The sequence below is a fragment of the Juglans microcarpa x Juglans regia genome, chromosome 6S (assembly GCF_004785595.1).
Source record: "Juglans microcarpa x Juglans regia isolate MS1-56 chromosome 6S, Jm3101_v1.0, whole genome shotgun sequence".
Lineage (NCBI taxonomy): Eukaryota > Viridiplantae > Streptophyta > Magnoliopsida > Fagales > Juglandaceae > Juglans > Juglans microcarpa x Juglans regia.
In genome coordinates, this window is record NC_054605.1 from 17403250 (window position 1) to 17420660 (window position 17411).

Sequence of the window (17411 nt, forward strand, 5' to 3'; positions counted from 1 at the left end):
AGAGAAATTCATGGGAAGCGAACCACAGAAAATTTGGGCTCTGCTGTTGGCCACAAAACAGAAATGATAATTTAGCAAACGACACTGCAGTGAAACTAATGAAAAAGTCTACTATGCCGCTCCAAAGCTCGGTTCGGTGAATTTTTTTTTTTTTTTTTTTTTTTTTTTTTTTTTTTTTTTTTTACCGAATTATGAAGAAAGTGATTTTAAATGTATTAATATATTTTTTTTATTTTTTAAAAATATTTAAATATATTAAAAAAATATAAATAAAAAAAAAAATTACTTTTATAACGGTAAGACTGAGGTCTGGCGTCGCGTAGCATCCAAACTGCTCTCTAGCATCACTTTCAAATCCACTATCCTCGATCACCTAAATGGAAATAAAACGTTTGTACATTTTTTTTTTTTTGTTAAAGCCATTACTCTAATCCACCTCGAGTAACCGATAGTCAATATTGAAAAAAAAATAAAAAATAGGTTACTATGTTTTAAACACAACAAGCTTTTCAAGATCCTTGGATATGTATATGAGATTTCAATGATGTGTTGAACCAAAAAGAGAAGTATGGTGGACGTCCAATTCTTAATAACCACAATCGAGGACTCAAAGCTCTAATGAATAGACATGGTCTCATAGATATTGGTTATTCTAGTCCACAATACACATAGTCGAATAATAGAAATGGTCTGGCACTAATCAGAAAAAGACTAGATAGAGTGATAGCAAATCAAGACTGGAGACTACTCTTTCTCGATGCCTCATTACAACATTTGGCGTCGTCAACCTCGAATCATCACCCACTCATGCTACACACTACCAACAACTAGAAACCCGTTTCATCTTTCAAATTTGAAGAGTTTTGAATTCATGAACCGCTCAGTCAGAATATCATCTGAGAAGCATGGAGCAAATATTTTCAAGGCCATCCTGCTTATATACTCTGTCGGAAAATTCAAGAAACAAAAAAAGCTCTTAAGCTGTAGAACAAAAATCACTTTGGGCGCATTCAAAACCTGGAAGCAGAGCTGCTAGAAGTTCAGAGTAGGCCAATGGGCGAATTCAGCCAGGAAAGAGAAAAACACATACAACATGACCTTCACAAACAAAGAGAATATGAAGAATCATTGTGGCGCCAAAAGTCAAGGATAGCGTGGCTCACTTCAACATATCTCAACACCAAATTCTTCCAGAGACGGAGAATGATAAACACAACTCTTTACGCAACTTTTTTCATAACTATGTTTTAAATTAATGGTATTTTTGTAAAAGTATCATCATTTTACCAAAATATCCACATTTTAAAACACCGTTATAAAAATTGTTGTGTAAAGGATTGTGTGTCTATCTTTACCGGAAATATGGAAAAGCAATTTTAAGAGTCATCCCCGGTTAGTTCAGTTCCATCTGGGACGTATTAATGCCTCTATCAAGGGGAGATGCGTGAATTGAAGAATACTGCAGTTCAAGTAGCTCCTGTTTGCTATACTTCAATCTTTGATCTGTTTCGAAACAATCTAAAATGAAAATTAGGGAGGGTTATAAGATGCTGCAGCTGGGAAATTATTAATTAGAAGTCTTACCTACAAAACATGGAGAAATGTGTATATTCCCCAGCTTCTTGTTCACTAGCAAGGTCCTTGAAGTTGATCGCGATGGAGATGGACGGCTAGAGCCAATATTGTCTGCTGGTAAGATGTGTACAAGTTCATGCCTGACTTCGATTTGAGGATGGTTTTTACTGAATGACAAAATGGCATCCTCAGTCAAGAGCCAACAACCCCTCAGATCCAACATTTTTAGAGTCCACGAGGGAATGAATGAAGCAAGCCCAAAATTTGTCAACACACTATCACGAATGCTGAGATTTGTCAGCTTTGGGAGAGATGACAAGTAGTGTAGGGATAGATCTGTAAGGGAAGTACTTCTGAGAGAGAGATTTCTCAACTCTTGGAAGCTTGATAAAGGTTTTAGAGCATCATCCCGGACATGAGTCAGCTCCAAATTCAGCATTTCCAAATGACTGAGACTTTCTAGGGCTTGCAGTGAGGGAACTGAGCCTGGCTCAGCACCTGCCTGGTGGATGAAACCTAATAGTACAGAGAAATTTTACCCAGTTACAGATATAGATATCAATGATAGATAAGAAAAACACGAGAAAGAACTTTACTAGCATTACAGGAAACAGTTATGAATGTACATGAATACAAAAATTAGTAATTCAAACACAACTGAAAGTTATTGAGAACTTAATTGGGACCTCCTATCAGTCTTCCAGCCAACAAAAGGAATCCCTTAAGTCATTGACTGACCCAAAAAAAAAAAGGAAGTTTGAAAATTGCAGCAGGTAGATCAGAAGGGAGCTAGTCTGCTAGCTGAGGAAGCGTCATAGTAGATTAGTAGTAAATAGTAGTAGCTATTATTATTATTATTGTTATTATAAATAATATTGCCTTAAAAATTGTCTATCTATCAAGGAGTTGGTAAAGAAACAAAGCAAGCTTTAGTAAGTTTTAATAGGGGCAGGAAAAAGCAACTGCCATATTACGAGCATTCTGTTCTTTTCCTTCTCAGACCCTGATTCGGAAAGCAGGGGTGCCATAGAGAGGGGGGTTGTTTGCTTGTACACAAGGCTAATTATTCAGCAATCAGTTGAAGGGACACCGATGAAATCTTCATATAATACTGAGTGTCATGCGATTTTATGAAGGAAACTATCTGAGAAAGGAACACAATATCATAAAGGTCATCATCATGATGTAAGGGCATTAAAAAATTTTGACAAGAAGAGGGCCAAAAAATCCTGCTGAGATCTTAAAAGTCAAAATACTTTCTGCAGCCGTAGCTCATACCAGTGGAATATTAGCCAGAACATAGTCCAATAAATTATTTCAGGCCCTCACCTCCTTTCAGTCACCACATACTAACATCTGTAACTCAGAAGTTAATGAATGAAGCTTTTTTTCCATCTATAAGCAGAAAGAGCATTTGATAATTCATACCTTTAACATTGGTATTGCTTAAGTCGACAACCTTCATTAATGGCATGTTGCTGATATATAAGACTGCGATGTCATCAATAAGTGTGGAAGACAATGATAGAACTTCAAGATTGGGAACATGACCAACTAAAATCTCAACTCCAGCAGAGGTGAGTCTGGTGTTGCTGAGATTTAGATTTTTCAAATCCGCTCCTATACATGCAATGTGCTTGACTAAATCATCTCCAATCATGACGAAGCTGAGATCCAAATGTTTCAGTGCTTTCATAGAAGGTAAGAAGCAGAATTTTTGAAGGGAAGACTTAGATAAATCCAAAAAGGACAGGAAACTTGTTTCAACATATATAAAAGCCTCAGCCTCACCAATGAATGTAGCTCCAGAGAAAATAAGCTTGCTTAAAGGAGCTTTACCTCCATCCCCTTCAAGTATAGAGTTAATGGTACAGTTACTCATGTTTAGGCATTCAAGAGATGACAAATTTGGAAATTTCGTGACGTTGGTCCAAGCTATATTAAGGAAGCTCAGTTTGGAGAACTTTTGAAAAACAGCTGCACCTTTGTTAGACACCTTGCTTCCCCAAAGGTCAAGGTACTGTAATTTTGTAAGAGCCTAAAAAAATAATAAGAAGAAAATCATCAGATTGTGCTCTTACAAATAATTTGAGAAATTCTCAGAATTTACAAAAAGGAATGGATTCAAAATTGATGGGATTGAACTTCCCTTCAATGTCAATTTTTATTATTTGGTTTAGTATACTTTAAAAAAAAGAAACTAGAAAGAAATTAAGAAATTACAATTAGGGGTGTAAGTTAACCAGTCCGGACCGGACCAATAACACTAATGGGCCGGTCGGCCCATTAGTTTGCAAAAGTTTGGTTTTCGGTCCAATCCTAGGTTATGATTTTTTTAGACCGGACTAGACCAAACCAACCGAAATACATATACATATATTTTTAATCATTTTTTATATAATATTTTATATAGTATTTGTATAACTTAATTATGTAATTTTCATCTAAACTATGATCATTGACCATATATGCTAAATACAATATTAAATATTAACCAATATGCTATTAACAATTAACTAATATATCCTATGATAAATCATAACATTATATGCAATGATACATACTCTAGTTACCTAGTATCTACACCTAATTAAAATAGTTAGGTACATTTTTTGTAAGATACCTAAGTTATAAGTATGAAATATCCATGGACCAATTATTCATTAACCATATAAAATATTAAATTTTAATAAAGGCCATTATGTATTAACTATCATAATTCATACACATACTATTGAGTATTGAGTACAAAGTTAGTAACATCATTAACATAATTATAACTAATGATTTTATTAATGATTTAATTAGATAATCCACATTAAAGAGTTCACTTAATTTTAATTTTATTATTGTATATAATTTTTATCATTTAATACATTTTCTAAGAAAAGAAAATGGAAGAAAAATGTTGGACTTTTTTGTATGTTGGGCCGAAATAAACATTAGAAGGTAATTAATTTTGGGCTTTTTTGTATGTTGGCCCATTTTGCACTGGCCCGGACCAAACTGGACTGACCGGACAGATAGATAATGGTCTGGTCCGGTCTCTGGGTGGAAAAAGGGTGGATCAAAATTTTCAGCCTGGTCCAAAAATCCCCCCATGGACGGACCGGACCGAACCGATTACACCCCTAATTTCAATATTGTTGGAAGTGACAATGATGGTGATAATGATGATGTAATGGCTTGTGATAGTTAATGAGGTATAGAAATGGTAATGGTGGTCGTGGTGGTAACAGCAGCATGAAGGTGGCCAAGAGCAATGTTGTTGATGGTAATGTGAAAGTAACAATGGTGAGATAAGGATGGGGTTGGCGGGGTGTGGAACAGGTGGTAGTGGTGACAGTAGTATGAAAGAAGATGGTGGTGGTACGGAGACGGTGATGATGGTGGTTTAAGCGGCATTCACTTAAAATATGGAATTTATGAAGTTTAAAATTGTGAGTGGAGGCAAAAGTAAGAAGAGATAATGGAATTTCAATGAACAACTTTCCAAAATATACACACTTGAACAAACCCAAATATTTTGCACCAATTTAAACCCAATAAAATGTGCATACCAATACTACTTTTATTCCTTGCTAAATGGGGATGAGCAAATGATTAAGATGAAAATCAGTACGCTCATAAAATAATAATTTCAGAAGATCTATCAAGTTTCACTCAGAAAAACTGGCACAAGGTCTTGAATCTTGATTTCAAAAATGCACTCTTTGTAGAAGAAAAATAGGACGTTAAACCACCAAATTGACCACCCCCAATGGTATGGTGGAGGGATATGGAGCAGGGTCTGATCGTGGAGCAGTCATGGACCAGGAAGAAAAAAAAAACGAGAGAAGTACAATTATGTACCATGTAATTTATTGAAAACATCTCCACAATTGGAAAAAAATGAAGTACCTTGAGTGAACTCAGTGCCTGATCAGTGATAGGCAAACCCCCCAAGTCCAAGACAGACAAGTTTTTAAGCGAAGAGAGAAGGACAATTCCATTCGTGGTTACACCGGTTTCTGATGCATATAACTTTTCCAGTGATGAAATGGATATAAGATGCTGAATGCCCGCATCAGTAACCTTCAAGCATCTAGAAAGATCCAATTCCTTTAAACTCGTCATTCCTAAACCCAGAGAAAACATTTAGAAAATGTAACAAATTGACTTTTTGAAGTCCTCCTAATTGTATGGTTTTATAATACCTGTCATAGCCCAAAGAGCTGAACTAGTGACTCTATGGCAATCTGAAACATTCAAGGAGCGCAGGTTCCGAAAACCTCCCAAGTATGCCATCCATTCTGCGTCCACAGAGTTCTCACCTCTGAGATCAATCTCCTCTGCACTATGTTTGAAAACTCTACGAGAGCAGAGCTAGCTAAGCAAAGACCATGATCACAAAAACAAGAAGAAGAAGAAGAAGAAGCAGCAGCTAACATACAGAAACTAATTTACTCCAAGGACAAAATACTATGATTTAATGACACAAAAGGAAAACAAATTTGATATACTATAGGAACCTACACGTTTCTAAGTTTGCGACGCGAAATAGAATGATTGAATGAATTTAACCAAAATGGCTTAAAAACTTTGAAAAAAAAATAAAAATCCGTCGAATACTTGAGTTCACTCGACTTATATTATACCAAAGTTTCAGTCTGAAATTTTCCCCCACGGATTCTCAGCAACCAAATCGAGATAGAGTCATACAAGCTGTAACTTATCACATCTAATAGAGACACTTCGCAACCACATTGACTTCTGATGCACGAAAAATCGAAACACGGGAGTCCCGCTCCTTAGGGCTGCTAAAAATGCTTGGTTAAACAAAATGAAGAAATGGTAAATCGAAAATATAGTTCTCTGACATGTACTGAGCCTAATAGTGTTAGTTGGCTTAATCAAGCTCAATTTTTCAATAAAACGATCTGTAAATGCAAGCAGCTGCAAATTTCACATATAATTAGAGGATTTATTTTTTAAAATATCATCCAAGTAAATAGAATTCGCAGAACTAATTATCTTCTGATAAACACACAAGAAAGTAAAAGCTGAAGCTTATCATTGATCAATTCGGTGCGATTAAAATATGTCCAAATTTCTTTTTATACTACGTTTTATGAGGAACCAAATAGGGAATGATTTAATTAGACGTACTCGAGCAAAGAAGGGTAGAGAAGACGACGGATGAGGAGGCGGCGGAGGAGAGCGTCGGCGAGCTGAGAGGGCAAGCGCTCGAGGCTCCGCCTCTGTCTCCGCCATTTCTCCACGCTCTCTCTGCTCTGGCACGCCGCTTCGATGCAAAGCCCGACCAACTCGCTCTCCATTATCTCTCTCCCTCGCTCGTTCGCAGCTTTTGATTCAGATTTAAATATATTAATCTTGATCTGTGGAAGGCAATTGTGTTTGCGTCTTTGACTAGCTTCTGCTGCTTCTCCGAATCGCCTAGGCCTTCAAGGGTGAAAAATTATTGTCGATGAAATATCCTTAGGAAAAACTACTTTGCCCTCTCACCGTCGCCTAGGCCTTAAGGGTTTTAAGTGTATTTAAAATATTTTTTTATTTTTTAAAATATTTAAATATATTAAGAAAATGTAAAAAGAAAAATTAAAAAAAAAAAAAAAAAGTACAAAGTGAGAGGCGGTAATTTTGAGCGAACTATTTAGAGCACTAGCAGCGAATTCGGTAAAATGAAGAAAAGCCTAAATTTGAATGGATTGAGAGTTAAGACGTTAATATTGGATTCGGTAAAACTCAAAACTCAAACTTTAAGTTACAAGAAATTTAGTTTTATCTTCATATTGAAAGACTCACTATTCATAAGTCTATCCTATTATTTTATTACAAAATACAGGAGAATATTAGTTTGGATTTGAAAATTAGTTTGTGAAATGTGTTTGTTTGGTAATAAGATTAAGGGAAAAAAATTAGTTGGGAAACAATAATTTAAATATCAAATTAAATTATTAATGTACATATGGTTAGTATAATTGTAAAATATGAAAACAAAATTAAAAATATTATTATTAAAAAAATAATATTATATTATATTTTGATGAATCCAATAACTAATCCAATGTGAGATTATGGATAGAGAGGTTTTGAATTTATGAAAAATATGTAATTTTCATCAAATTTTGAAGATGATTTTGATGAAATCAATACTAATGCTGTTAGACTGCAAAGTAATCTAACTCCATGCTTTTATGCAATTTCTTTTTTTATAAATGCAGCAGTCCTCAAATTTTTAACATATGCATTCAAGGAATAACGGAGAAGTTTGGATTCAAAACTAATTTCAACTAATTTCATCTCATCATTACAACTTTCTCAAATTTCTACACAAAATATAATAAACAATTCAACTTTTTCAAATCCCAAAACAACTTTCTCAAATTCTCACATAAAATATAATAAATAATTCAACTTTTATTCTATTATTCACAAACCATCTCAACTCATCTCTGATAGGCCAGAACAAAAAAACCGTTTGTCCGACCCGGCCGACCCGATCTGAAAAGGCCGAACCGTTTAGGTGAAAACGGAACCGGAATTAACCGTAACCCGTTTGCTTTTTAATCGGGTAATACCCGATACCCGTTTTTAGCCGATTATATCCATCACAGCTCACTCTCATTCTCATTCTCTTCCTCCCAACTCTCACTCTCTCCAGAGAACCCTAGCGTCCTCCATAATGGCAATGCTTGAAGAAGGAAACCAAAACTGAGCCAGTGAACTAGCTCGATAATGTTTGCTATCCTCTCGCACGGTGAGCATTAGTCGACTTCCGCCCCCCCCCCCCCCCTTCACATATGTATGTTTATGATTTAGTTTACATGTTTTACCTCGTTCGAGAGAAAAACTATTCTGGGTTTGCATGCTTCTTAAGATTTGATTTGTTTTAGTGTAACGTTTCTCAGCATCTTTGATTCATGGGTTTTAACTCCTTTTTTGAGGGGGGATTTCTTCGTTCCTTTTTATTGTGGACTCTGTTAGAGTGAAAGTATTTCCTGGGTTTCTCAGTTTATTTATGAATTGTTTTTTTTTCCTTTTCCCTGTTGCAGATTTTTCATGTGGTTTGGTTTCCTGGTCAGAGGATGTCCACGCCTCTGTTGTTAGTGTTTGATTCTTCTCGCACAGCTTCGGTTGTATTGCTAACCCATTGCTAATTCAAAGACTAACTATCATGACAGATTCTGGAAGTTGACATCATGTGCTAATTCAAAGACTATCATGACAAATTCTGGAAACTCAGATTAAAGATGGTTGAATTTGAAGGTCTTTCAAGGTCTTCCGCAAAATATCTTTTGTTGTTGAGTTCCAGTACATAAATATATATTAAAAAAAAAAAAAACACACAGATCGGGTCGGGTCGGAATATCCGTGTTCCGGAGTTCTTCAGTTCGGGTAAACGGCCAAACGGTTAATCAGAACTTTTGTTGTTTCAGGTCGGGTCGGGTCGGAAATACTTATCTCCGGTCGAATGAACAGTCCTAATCTCTAAATCCAAACCTCTCCTAATACATCCATATCAAAACTAATGAGAATTAATTACACAAATAAAATGAAATGAGTTAAAAGTTAAAAATTAAGTAAAATATTAGAAACCTCGAGTTTATTGGTCACACACCACACACCGTGACTAACCCGGTCTACAGCCCATGTGACGGTTCTTCTCTCTCACCCATCACACTTCCCTCTTCTCCATCATACTCCTCCTCCCTCAAACTCGAAACGAACAACTTCTCCCTCATCCCCAGCTTTGTTGCAACACCTCAGCTTGTTGCAGCACCCCACCCCAAACAGCAGCAGCTTTGTTTAAAAAAAACAAAAAAAAATTTAACGTGCGATGAAGAAGCTGGACAACTCATCCTCTTCCTTGTCTTCCTCTTTTTCGGATGATGGCGGTGAATTCGGGGCCTTGGCGATGAAGACGCTGGACGACTTGATCCACCGGATCATCGTGCAGAAGTGGACCTCGGATTGGCTGCCGTTTGTTCTAGGTTCCTCCTTTTGGGTCCCCCGCCTGAGACCTCTAAGGTGCTCGATTTGGTCGAAAAGCTTGCCGACCAACTCCCTCACCTCTTCACGTGGCTGGCCCTGCTCTTCTTTCTTCCTAGACATTATTATTATCAATTAGTATTAGTACCTCATATATTCCCCCTTTCTGTTTGGCTGCCAAGAAGGTTCAAAGTATAAAGAAAAGGATAATTGAGGTTTTAGATGCTGATTTTATCTAATCGAGAGAATTTTGGTGTCATCTTTGCTTTATGTTGATTCAGAGCACTACATTTTTCAATCATGATAATTAGGTTACCTCTAGTTGTTGCCAAGAATTTTTTATTTTTTTTTATCAGTAGTTGTTGCCAAGAAATTTCAGGTAAACATAGGGAGAATTCAGTATTATGTTAAGCTGGCTTTGTTTGGCTGCCAAGAAAAAGGAAAACAAAGAAATGAGAAATTTTCCTGGTAGTGGATGAACCCTTCTATTTCTGAGGGGTGAACCCTTCTATTTCTGAGGGGTTTTTTATAATTTTTTTTCTAGGAGGAGGGGGCATGGTTCAAGAATGATGAACTTTGAAGCTTTCCTTTTGTAAAATCTTGAAAATTAAGCATTCACTGGTTGGATTTTATGTTAATGAGTCTCTGCTATGTGGAGAGTCATGACCATCTGACCTCAACTAGAAGGACAGATGCCGGGGGAGAGAACACGGGGGAAGGGTGGGAAATTGAATTCAATGTCGTCTGAAACGCACGTCTAAGATTTTTTTTTTTTTTTTAAAAAAGAGAGCAAGAAAGAAGCCACTTAGGCTAACTGGTGTGCAGAGGCTGAATGAACAATGAGAGTTGTATAGCAAGATTTTAAATATTATTAAAATATAATTTTTATTTTAAAATTTAAAAAAAATTAAATTATTTATTATATTTTATTTAAGAATTTAGGCGTCAATTGACTGACACGTGAAATATTGGGCACGTGACAATCGTCGGTTGACTGCCCTCAAGTCTCTCTCATAAACCGTGCTCGCTCTTGTGATGAAGTGCCAAATTAAACATCTTTTTTTTTAATATATATAACGGAGGACAACACCTCTTGGTTTTATTGAAGCTCACTTATGGATGAGAAACCGTGGTAACAATGTAACAATGTGAGCATCCAACTACAATCCAGCCTTAACAGCAAAACAAACAATCAGGAAAACAAACCATACGAAAGAATAAAATTCAACCAATTACAAAGCATTTCTAAAATATGAGAAGCTAAGTTTATCTCTCCGAATCAAGCCCCTTAAAAGAGGCGGAACAAGATTCATATTAGTCCATGAACCTGCACAATCATTCGAAGCCATTCGAGCCAAGAAGTCAGTTGGAGCATTTCCTTGCTTGAAAACATGACTAATTGAAAACATATTGCCGCTTAATAAAACCATCAATTTTTCTCAATAATCTTCAAGATACCAAATAGGACATTTAGCTCGTCGAAACCGATTAACCACAATTAAAGAATCCATCTCTATCTCTATTTTATCCAAATCGTATAAACAGATTGTTCTCACTCCATGAAATAATGCCATGAACTCTACGTAATTATTTATGCCATGGTCAAGTGGAGAAGAGAAAGCAAAAAAACATTTTACCTACAGCATCCCGCAATGTACCCCCTGCACCTGCCTTCCTCGGGTTTTTTCTACTGCTTCCATCCACATTAAGCTTGAACCAACCATGTTTAGGTTGATGCCAATGAATAACATGCATCCTCTTTCTTCTATGAACTCTTGGTTCAATATGCAAGCCTTCTAATATCTTATCATCTTGTACAATTAAAGGCTTAATGGCACACAATTTGTCATTAAGTCTAACAAGCCAGAATTTAATATTTCTCCAAGTCTCCTCCATAGATTCAGATTTGCTTTCCATTCTTACTTTGCAACGACATATCGAGAGAGCCCAAGTAACAATGACTGAAATTATGCCAATAAGCCCCTTTGTTGTCCCCAAATTAAACATCTTGCGAAGTCTGATCCACGCTAGAAATGGATGTCCACCTTCATATAGATCCCGTGTTCGTTTCATGAATCTCCACTATCATTAGTTACTTTAAAGAAAAGCAGTTCCTCCATTTCGGATTACTTCCCGGCCACTAATTAACTACATTAGGCCATGTTGCCGATCAACCCCTCAACAAATATTATCATAAAAGATAAGATTATTGTAATCGGTGACATATTATTAATATAATAAGTATTGATTTGACTGACTTTTCAATCTTAAATTTTAGTTAATGATATTATATTTATTATAGATTGTGATATTAAATATATAAATTTATTGCAAGTGGATTATTTTTTAATTTCATGAATCACTACTATAAGGACATGTAATGGCTCAGTGATAAGGATGCGTTGTCTCAAAGAAAAAAGACGAGTTTGAAACTTCATGGTTACCCTTCGAAGTTTTAATTTTAACAATCATGCATGAGATAGGCTTAGAGGCCCAAGAGGCGCACAACCCATGCCCATGGGCCTAAGCCTAAGGCCTATCTGGACGGCCCGTTCGAAGAGACACAATGCTTGGATAGGGTCAAGCCTTGCGCGTGGGTGTTCAGTCGCAACGCTCGAGCCGAATAGACACTTAAATAGGCACAATGATTCAAAATTAAATCAGAAGAAAGTGATATTGAACGAGTCCCCTCCCTTTTCCAAAGAATGCAACTATCCATTAGACTAGGCTTATCTATTATGTTCTTTAATCAAGTAACTACCAATTGAAAAGTCATAAACTAAGAATTGTGATTTTTTACAATGTGACACTTTATTCTTTATAAATTGAGGATGAGACCTACGAATTTAAACATTTTATTCTTTCATATTTTCAGGCTTATACACAATTTTGTAGAGAAACTTGAAGGAAAAACGTTATAATTGCTATTTGTAATTGATGACTTTGTTATATCCTAGAGGTGAAATGCTTATAACCCAATAACAAACTCTTTTGAGTGGGGATAATTATCATTTTAAAGATTGTGTTTTACATGCCTAAAAATCCTTTTTTTTTTCCAGATTACTCTTATCTGTTCAATATCTTTAACAAATGATATGTCAAAGTCCATATTGTAAAATACTAAAAAACTGAAACTTTTAAATGGTCAGACGGTAGTACTGAAATGTGACAATATTGTGCGTGGCATCTCTAGCTAGCAAGAAAGATATTCTAGATCACTTGAGATGCACGGCATGATGATTCAATGTCTCTTTAACTTATAATATTTGTTTTCCGAAAATAAATAATTAATCGCATTCACCAGTAGTACTGCTGCAGTGTTAATTAATGTTTTACGTCTTAAATTTTGGTTTTTAACTTTTTCATTGAGAGTACTCCGTGATCACGAGCTCTTCTCGGCTGCATGCAGCATGCTCCTTAGCCTCCTCTCCTTTTTGGCCCGAGAGTTCAGTCAAAGGATGATCTCTTCTTTTGACACCTTTAGTGATCGAAAGGGTAGTAGGCACATGACATGATCAACCAGCTTAACAGAACAGTAGTCTGACCAAAACTAATATATTCACGATCGATCACAAAGAACCAAAAACAAAACCATGTTTCGTGACTATAGATACATATCATGATCACGTACGAACTATATATATAAACAAAATCAACCACGTTTCTTTCCTTAATTAATCGGCCCGTGCATGCTAGTGCACTATTACTTTATATATCCTTCTTTATTAGAAACTGAGATAGTAAATGCGAAGCAGTACCTCAATGTTCTCTCATGCTATTTTTAGCAAATAACGAGTCTGTATGTATAATATGATTTGTAATATTGTATAGACTTCCGAGATTTTCGTGGATATGTGAACGTAGGAGGTGATCGGCTAGTCTCTCTCTACTGCATGCTCCTTTTCCTTTGTCCCAAGGTCAATGATCTCTATAACTCTTTTCGTGATTGAAAGGCCACATAACATGACCTATAACAAAACAGAGATCCAAACTAATCCAAACGCTAGCTCCTTATACCTAATTTATAATTAATATATACACGAACACAAAGAATTAAAAACAAAACAATGTTTTCTGGTCTCATGATCACGTAAGTAGGAACTCAAAACAAAACCATTTTAATTTCTTGTTGTGATCACGGCCTACTTCGACTGCATTTCATCAAACTGTTATCTGGCTGTCAGCCATTACAAGAGGAATCCGTGGTTGAGTAGGACTCTGCGGCCGCTTTATATAATAAAAACAAAGCTGGCCTTTAGCCGGCCTCGTAAAATGATATAACATTACCAATGAGCCAACTTTGTATTCAGAGTTTATGAGCATATATATGACAAACTGTACTCGAGAAATGCACAAATGTATACAAAATAAGTGTGTAAAAATGAATCATCTATCTCCACGTAGTATGAACGCGCGGATATAAGTTTGTAACCTTAAAAACATTTCATCTCCTAATATGAACGGATATAAGTTTGTAACCTTAAAAACATTTCATCTCCTTCAGTATTGAGTCATCTGAAGGAAGAAGTCCCTTGTTTTTTTCACCGAACGGCGGAGTCTCTTGAACTCGATGGACACAGCCCTTTTCCAAGGTTGAGAACTAAAAAACACGCAGCTACTCCTGTAATGGACGTACGTACTGCGCCACAGAGATCCGAAACGCCACGTTATCTATTCGAAAGCCCACACGTCGACAGCCCATTTGCCGACTTTTGGCTTTTGCACCCCTCAACCCAAAATCACATGTACGTACCTCTGTTTCAGCGGTCCACGTTTTCCTAGCTTGGAAAAATCTAAACCTCAAACCTGTTAAAAATTAAGAACGCCGTCTCCAGAGACAGGTGGCGCGCATCCTGCATGAGGACCCTTTATGCGATGGCTCGGATTCCCTCTTTTTAAAACCAGTTTGAATCAGTTCATTTCGTCGCAGTTGAGGAGAAAGTGCACGAGGAAATGTAGGTGAAGAGAGGAAAATGGTCTTCTGCGATGTCAGACTCCAAAAACCCTAATCAGGACAGAACTGACGATAAGAAAGTACGTCCAATGGAGAGCATGGGAATTGATTATCGCTTCAAACACGGATTCATAAACAAGCTGCGCAAGAGAGACGTAAAGAAACTGATTTCTCGTGAAGTCGATGGCATCCGCAAAGACAAGGAACCGAAAACAAATATAGGCATCGGAGAGCTGAGTTTGGACGTTTCGTCATCCGGTACTTTGCCGTACTCCGGTGGCTCTTCGGATGATAGAGGAAAGCCGATCGAAGTACGGGTATCCGGCGGGGTCGGAGGAGGAGGAGAAAAGGGACTGAGGTTTGCACGTCCATCGCAAAGTTCTATATCGATGATCGGACGGCGGAGAGTTATGGAGGATGCGGTGAGAGTGGCACCGAGGTTCGCTGCACCGGGACAGTACTGCGATACGTACGATTTCTTCGCGGTGTACGACGGGCACAACGGGGACAGGGTAGCGAACGCGTGCCGGGATAGATTGCACGTGATTCTAGTGGAGGAGGTGGAACGGTGGTGGAGGACGTGCGGCGGCCGGGGAGTGGACTGGGAAAATGCGATGGTGGAGTGCTTCGCGAAGATGGACGAGGAGGTGAACGAAGGTGGGACGGACGACGGAGCAGCGAGAACAGTGGGATCCACGGCGGTTGTCGTGTTGGTGGGGAAGGAGGAGGTGGTCGTCGCCAATTGCGGAGACTCGAGGGCGGTGCTGTGTCGTGACGGTGTAGCCGTGCCTCTATCACATGATCATAAGGTAGGGTGGGACAGTTAACGATTAATATTAGTTTGTGTCGTGCATTTATTTAAAAAAAAAAAAAAAAGGGTAAAAAGAGTGAATTTTATGATTAATATTACTTTATAATTTTTTTAAAAAAAATAAAATTTGTTTTCGTATTTTATGACTGTAAATATTATTTCTTTTACGTTATATTTGAGTTGTTAATAACTTTATTATTTATTATACACACTATATATTATATTTATTTTTTAATTTTATTCTTTTTAAATTAATTAAATTCTTATATTCAACATCTATATACTCTATATATGATAAGAAAATAAAAATAAAGATAAATATAAATATGGTGCTCTTGCACGTGGCCTGGGCAGATGGATCTTCTTTTCAGTTTGCTACAATTTGCGAATTTCTAAGATATTTAGTTACAGTAGTGCAAAATATCTTTACCAATAATCATATTTGGAGGATGCAGTCTTCAGATCAGATATTATTCACTGACTAGTTATTATTCATGACTGACTGACTATATATGATTTAGTTTATGAAAATTTTATTATTTGTATAGGGTGTACTGCTCTCTACCTCGCCAGTACAATAACTGATTTTTTTAAAATAATTGAAAAGTGGTATTTTTCTTTTTCAAAACCAAATCCAGCAATTCAGATCGGAGACAACACATCATAATTTCAAGCAATAATTTAAAAATGAGCTTTGCGTATTATTCTTCTATCTTCGATTCTTAGCATCTCAGAATGTCTTTGATTTTTGCTTGATTTGAACCATTTCCATCGAGTCACTATTTATAGCCTTCTATAGTATGGGGACCTTGTCCCTACTTTTAAATATGCAAATCTAACACAAACTCTTTATAAAAAGGTGAAATTCATCATAAAAAAATATAATAAAATAAAAAAATCAAACTTTCATGATAGAACTCACATTTTTACAAAGACGTGACTTGTACACCTAAGATTTATACCATTACACATACTACTAAAACTTGAAACACTTCCACAACCCCTTTATACTTAGCGGACCGACCATGATGAAAGGCCAAGGGGTCCTGGTTGGGTTTAGAGACGGTGTGACAATTAATTCCCTCAATAATTATTATTAAAATACAAGTGGTTTTTTGTAGTTACTTATGGCTACCACACAATGGTGGTACGTTGAATGTGTCCATAATCCTGCGCTAGAATATGTTGCAACTTGATCTTGTGCATTTCCCTTGAGGCTTTCTTGGGAAATCAATATGAGTTAAAAAATAATGACCTGTTATGCAGCCTGATCGACCTGATGAAAGGGAGAGAGTGGAAGCAGCAGGAGGAAGGGTCATAGAATGGAACGGCTCTCGTGTCCTCGGCGTCCTTGCCACTTCAAGATCTATAGGCATGTTTCCAGGAGTAGACATATATACATATATATATTGACCCAAATTTCCTGTAATTTTGTCCACTAGAAAGCTCAAGACGTTGTTAAGCCATATGCGTCTTTCTCATACTTTCTGTGCAACTGATGCAGGAGACCACTATTTGAGGCCGTATGTGATTTCCGAACCAGAGGTCACTGTCACAGAGCGAACTGAGTCCGACGACTTCATTATAATAGCCAGTGATGGTCTCTGGGATGTTATCTCCAACGAGCTTGCCTGCAAGGTCGGACGGATTTGTCTCAGTGATGGTCGTGTCAAGAGGAAGTTTTTATATGATTTGAATGGAAATTGTGCAGCAGATGCAGCAGCAGTGTTAGCAAAGCTAGCAATGGCTCGGGGGAGCGAAGACAATATCAGTGTCATAGTTGTGCAGCTGAGGAAGTCGCGCTAGCTCCCCCCGACTTTCTTGTTAATTTATATGCGGGGCTCTCTTTGCGTTTTCACTTAATTCCATGCAGTACACCTAGAGGTTTTCTGTTTTGCTTTGCTTTTCGATTTTGTAATCATAAAGAGCTTCTTATATAATAAAAACATCCCTCGACCTCCATTGAGATTTTATCTACCAACAAAACACTCGGAATATATAGCTCAGATATGGGTATCTTTCCTTTCTTACCTGAAGTGCAAGTTGAGAGCATGATTTCATTTTGTCTAGCATGGTAAT

At 36.9% G+C, this 17411-nt stretch overlaps 2 protein-coding genes across 3 annotated transcripts; one reads left to right on the top strand and one right to left on the bottom strand.

Moving 5' to 3' along the window:
- Positions 1 to 302: 302 nt before the first annotated feature.
- LOC121236833 (toll-like receptor 3) lies at positions 303 to 7049 on the bottom strand. 2 transcript variants are annotated; one of them, XM_041133305.1, is made up of 7 exons: positions 6724 to 7049; positions 5772 to 5926; positions 5476 to 5693; positions 3004 to 3613; positions 1585 to 2091; positions 1356 to 1503; positions 303 to 373 (listed from the first exon to the last, which is right to left on the bottom strand). In XM_041133305.1, exons 1-6 carry the CDS (start codon positions 6891 to 6893, stop codon positions 1394 to 1396), a joined length of 1770 nt encoding a protein of 589 aa, XP_040989239.1. In that variant the 5' UTR covers positions 6894 to 7049; the 3' UTR covers positions 303 to 373; positions 1356 to 1393. The 2 variants fall into 2 exon arrangements, with proteins under 2 accessions (XP_040989239.1, XP_040989238.1); XM_041133304.1 differs by lacking the exon at positions 303 to 373 and having other exon boundaries at positions 1199 to 1503.
- Positions 7050 to 14025: 6976 nt separating this feature from the next.
- Positions 14026 to 17294, top strand: LOC121237226 (protein phosphatase 2C 51-like). The gene is made up of 3 exons (XM_041133863.1): positions 14026 to 15330; positions 16599 to 16704; positions 16837 to 17294. The coding sequence occupies exons 1-3, from the start codon at positions 14554 to 14556 to the stop codon at positions 17136 to 17138; spliced, it is 1185 nt and encodes a 394-aa protein (XP_040989797.1). The 5' UTR covers positions 14026 to 14553; the 3' UTR covers positions 17139 to 17294.
- Positions 17295 to 17411: the final 117 nt, after the last annotated feature.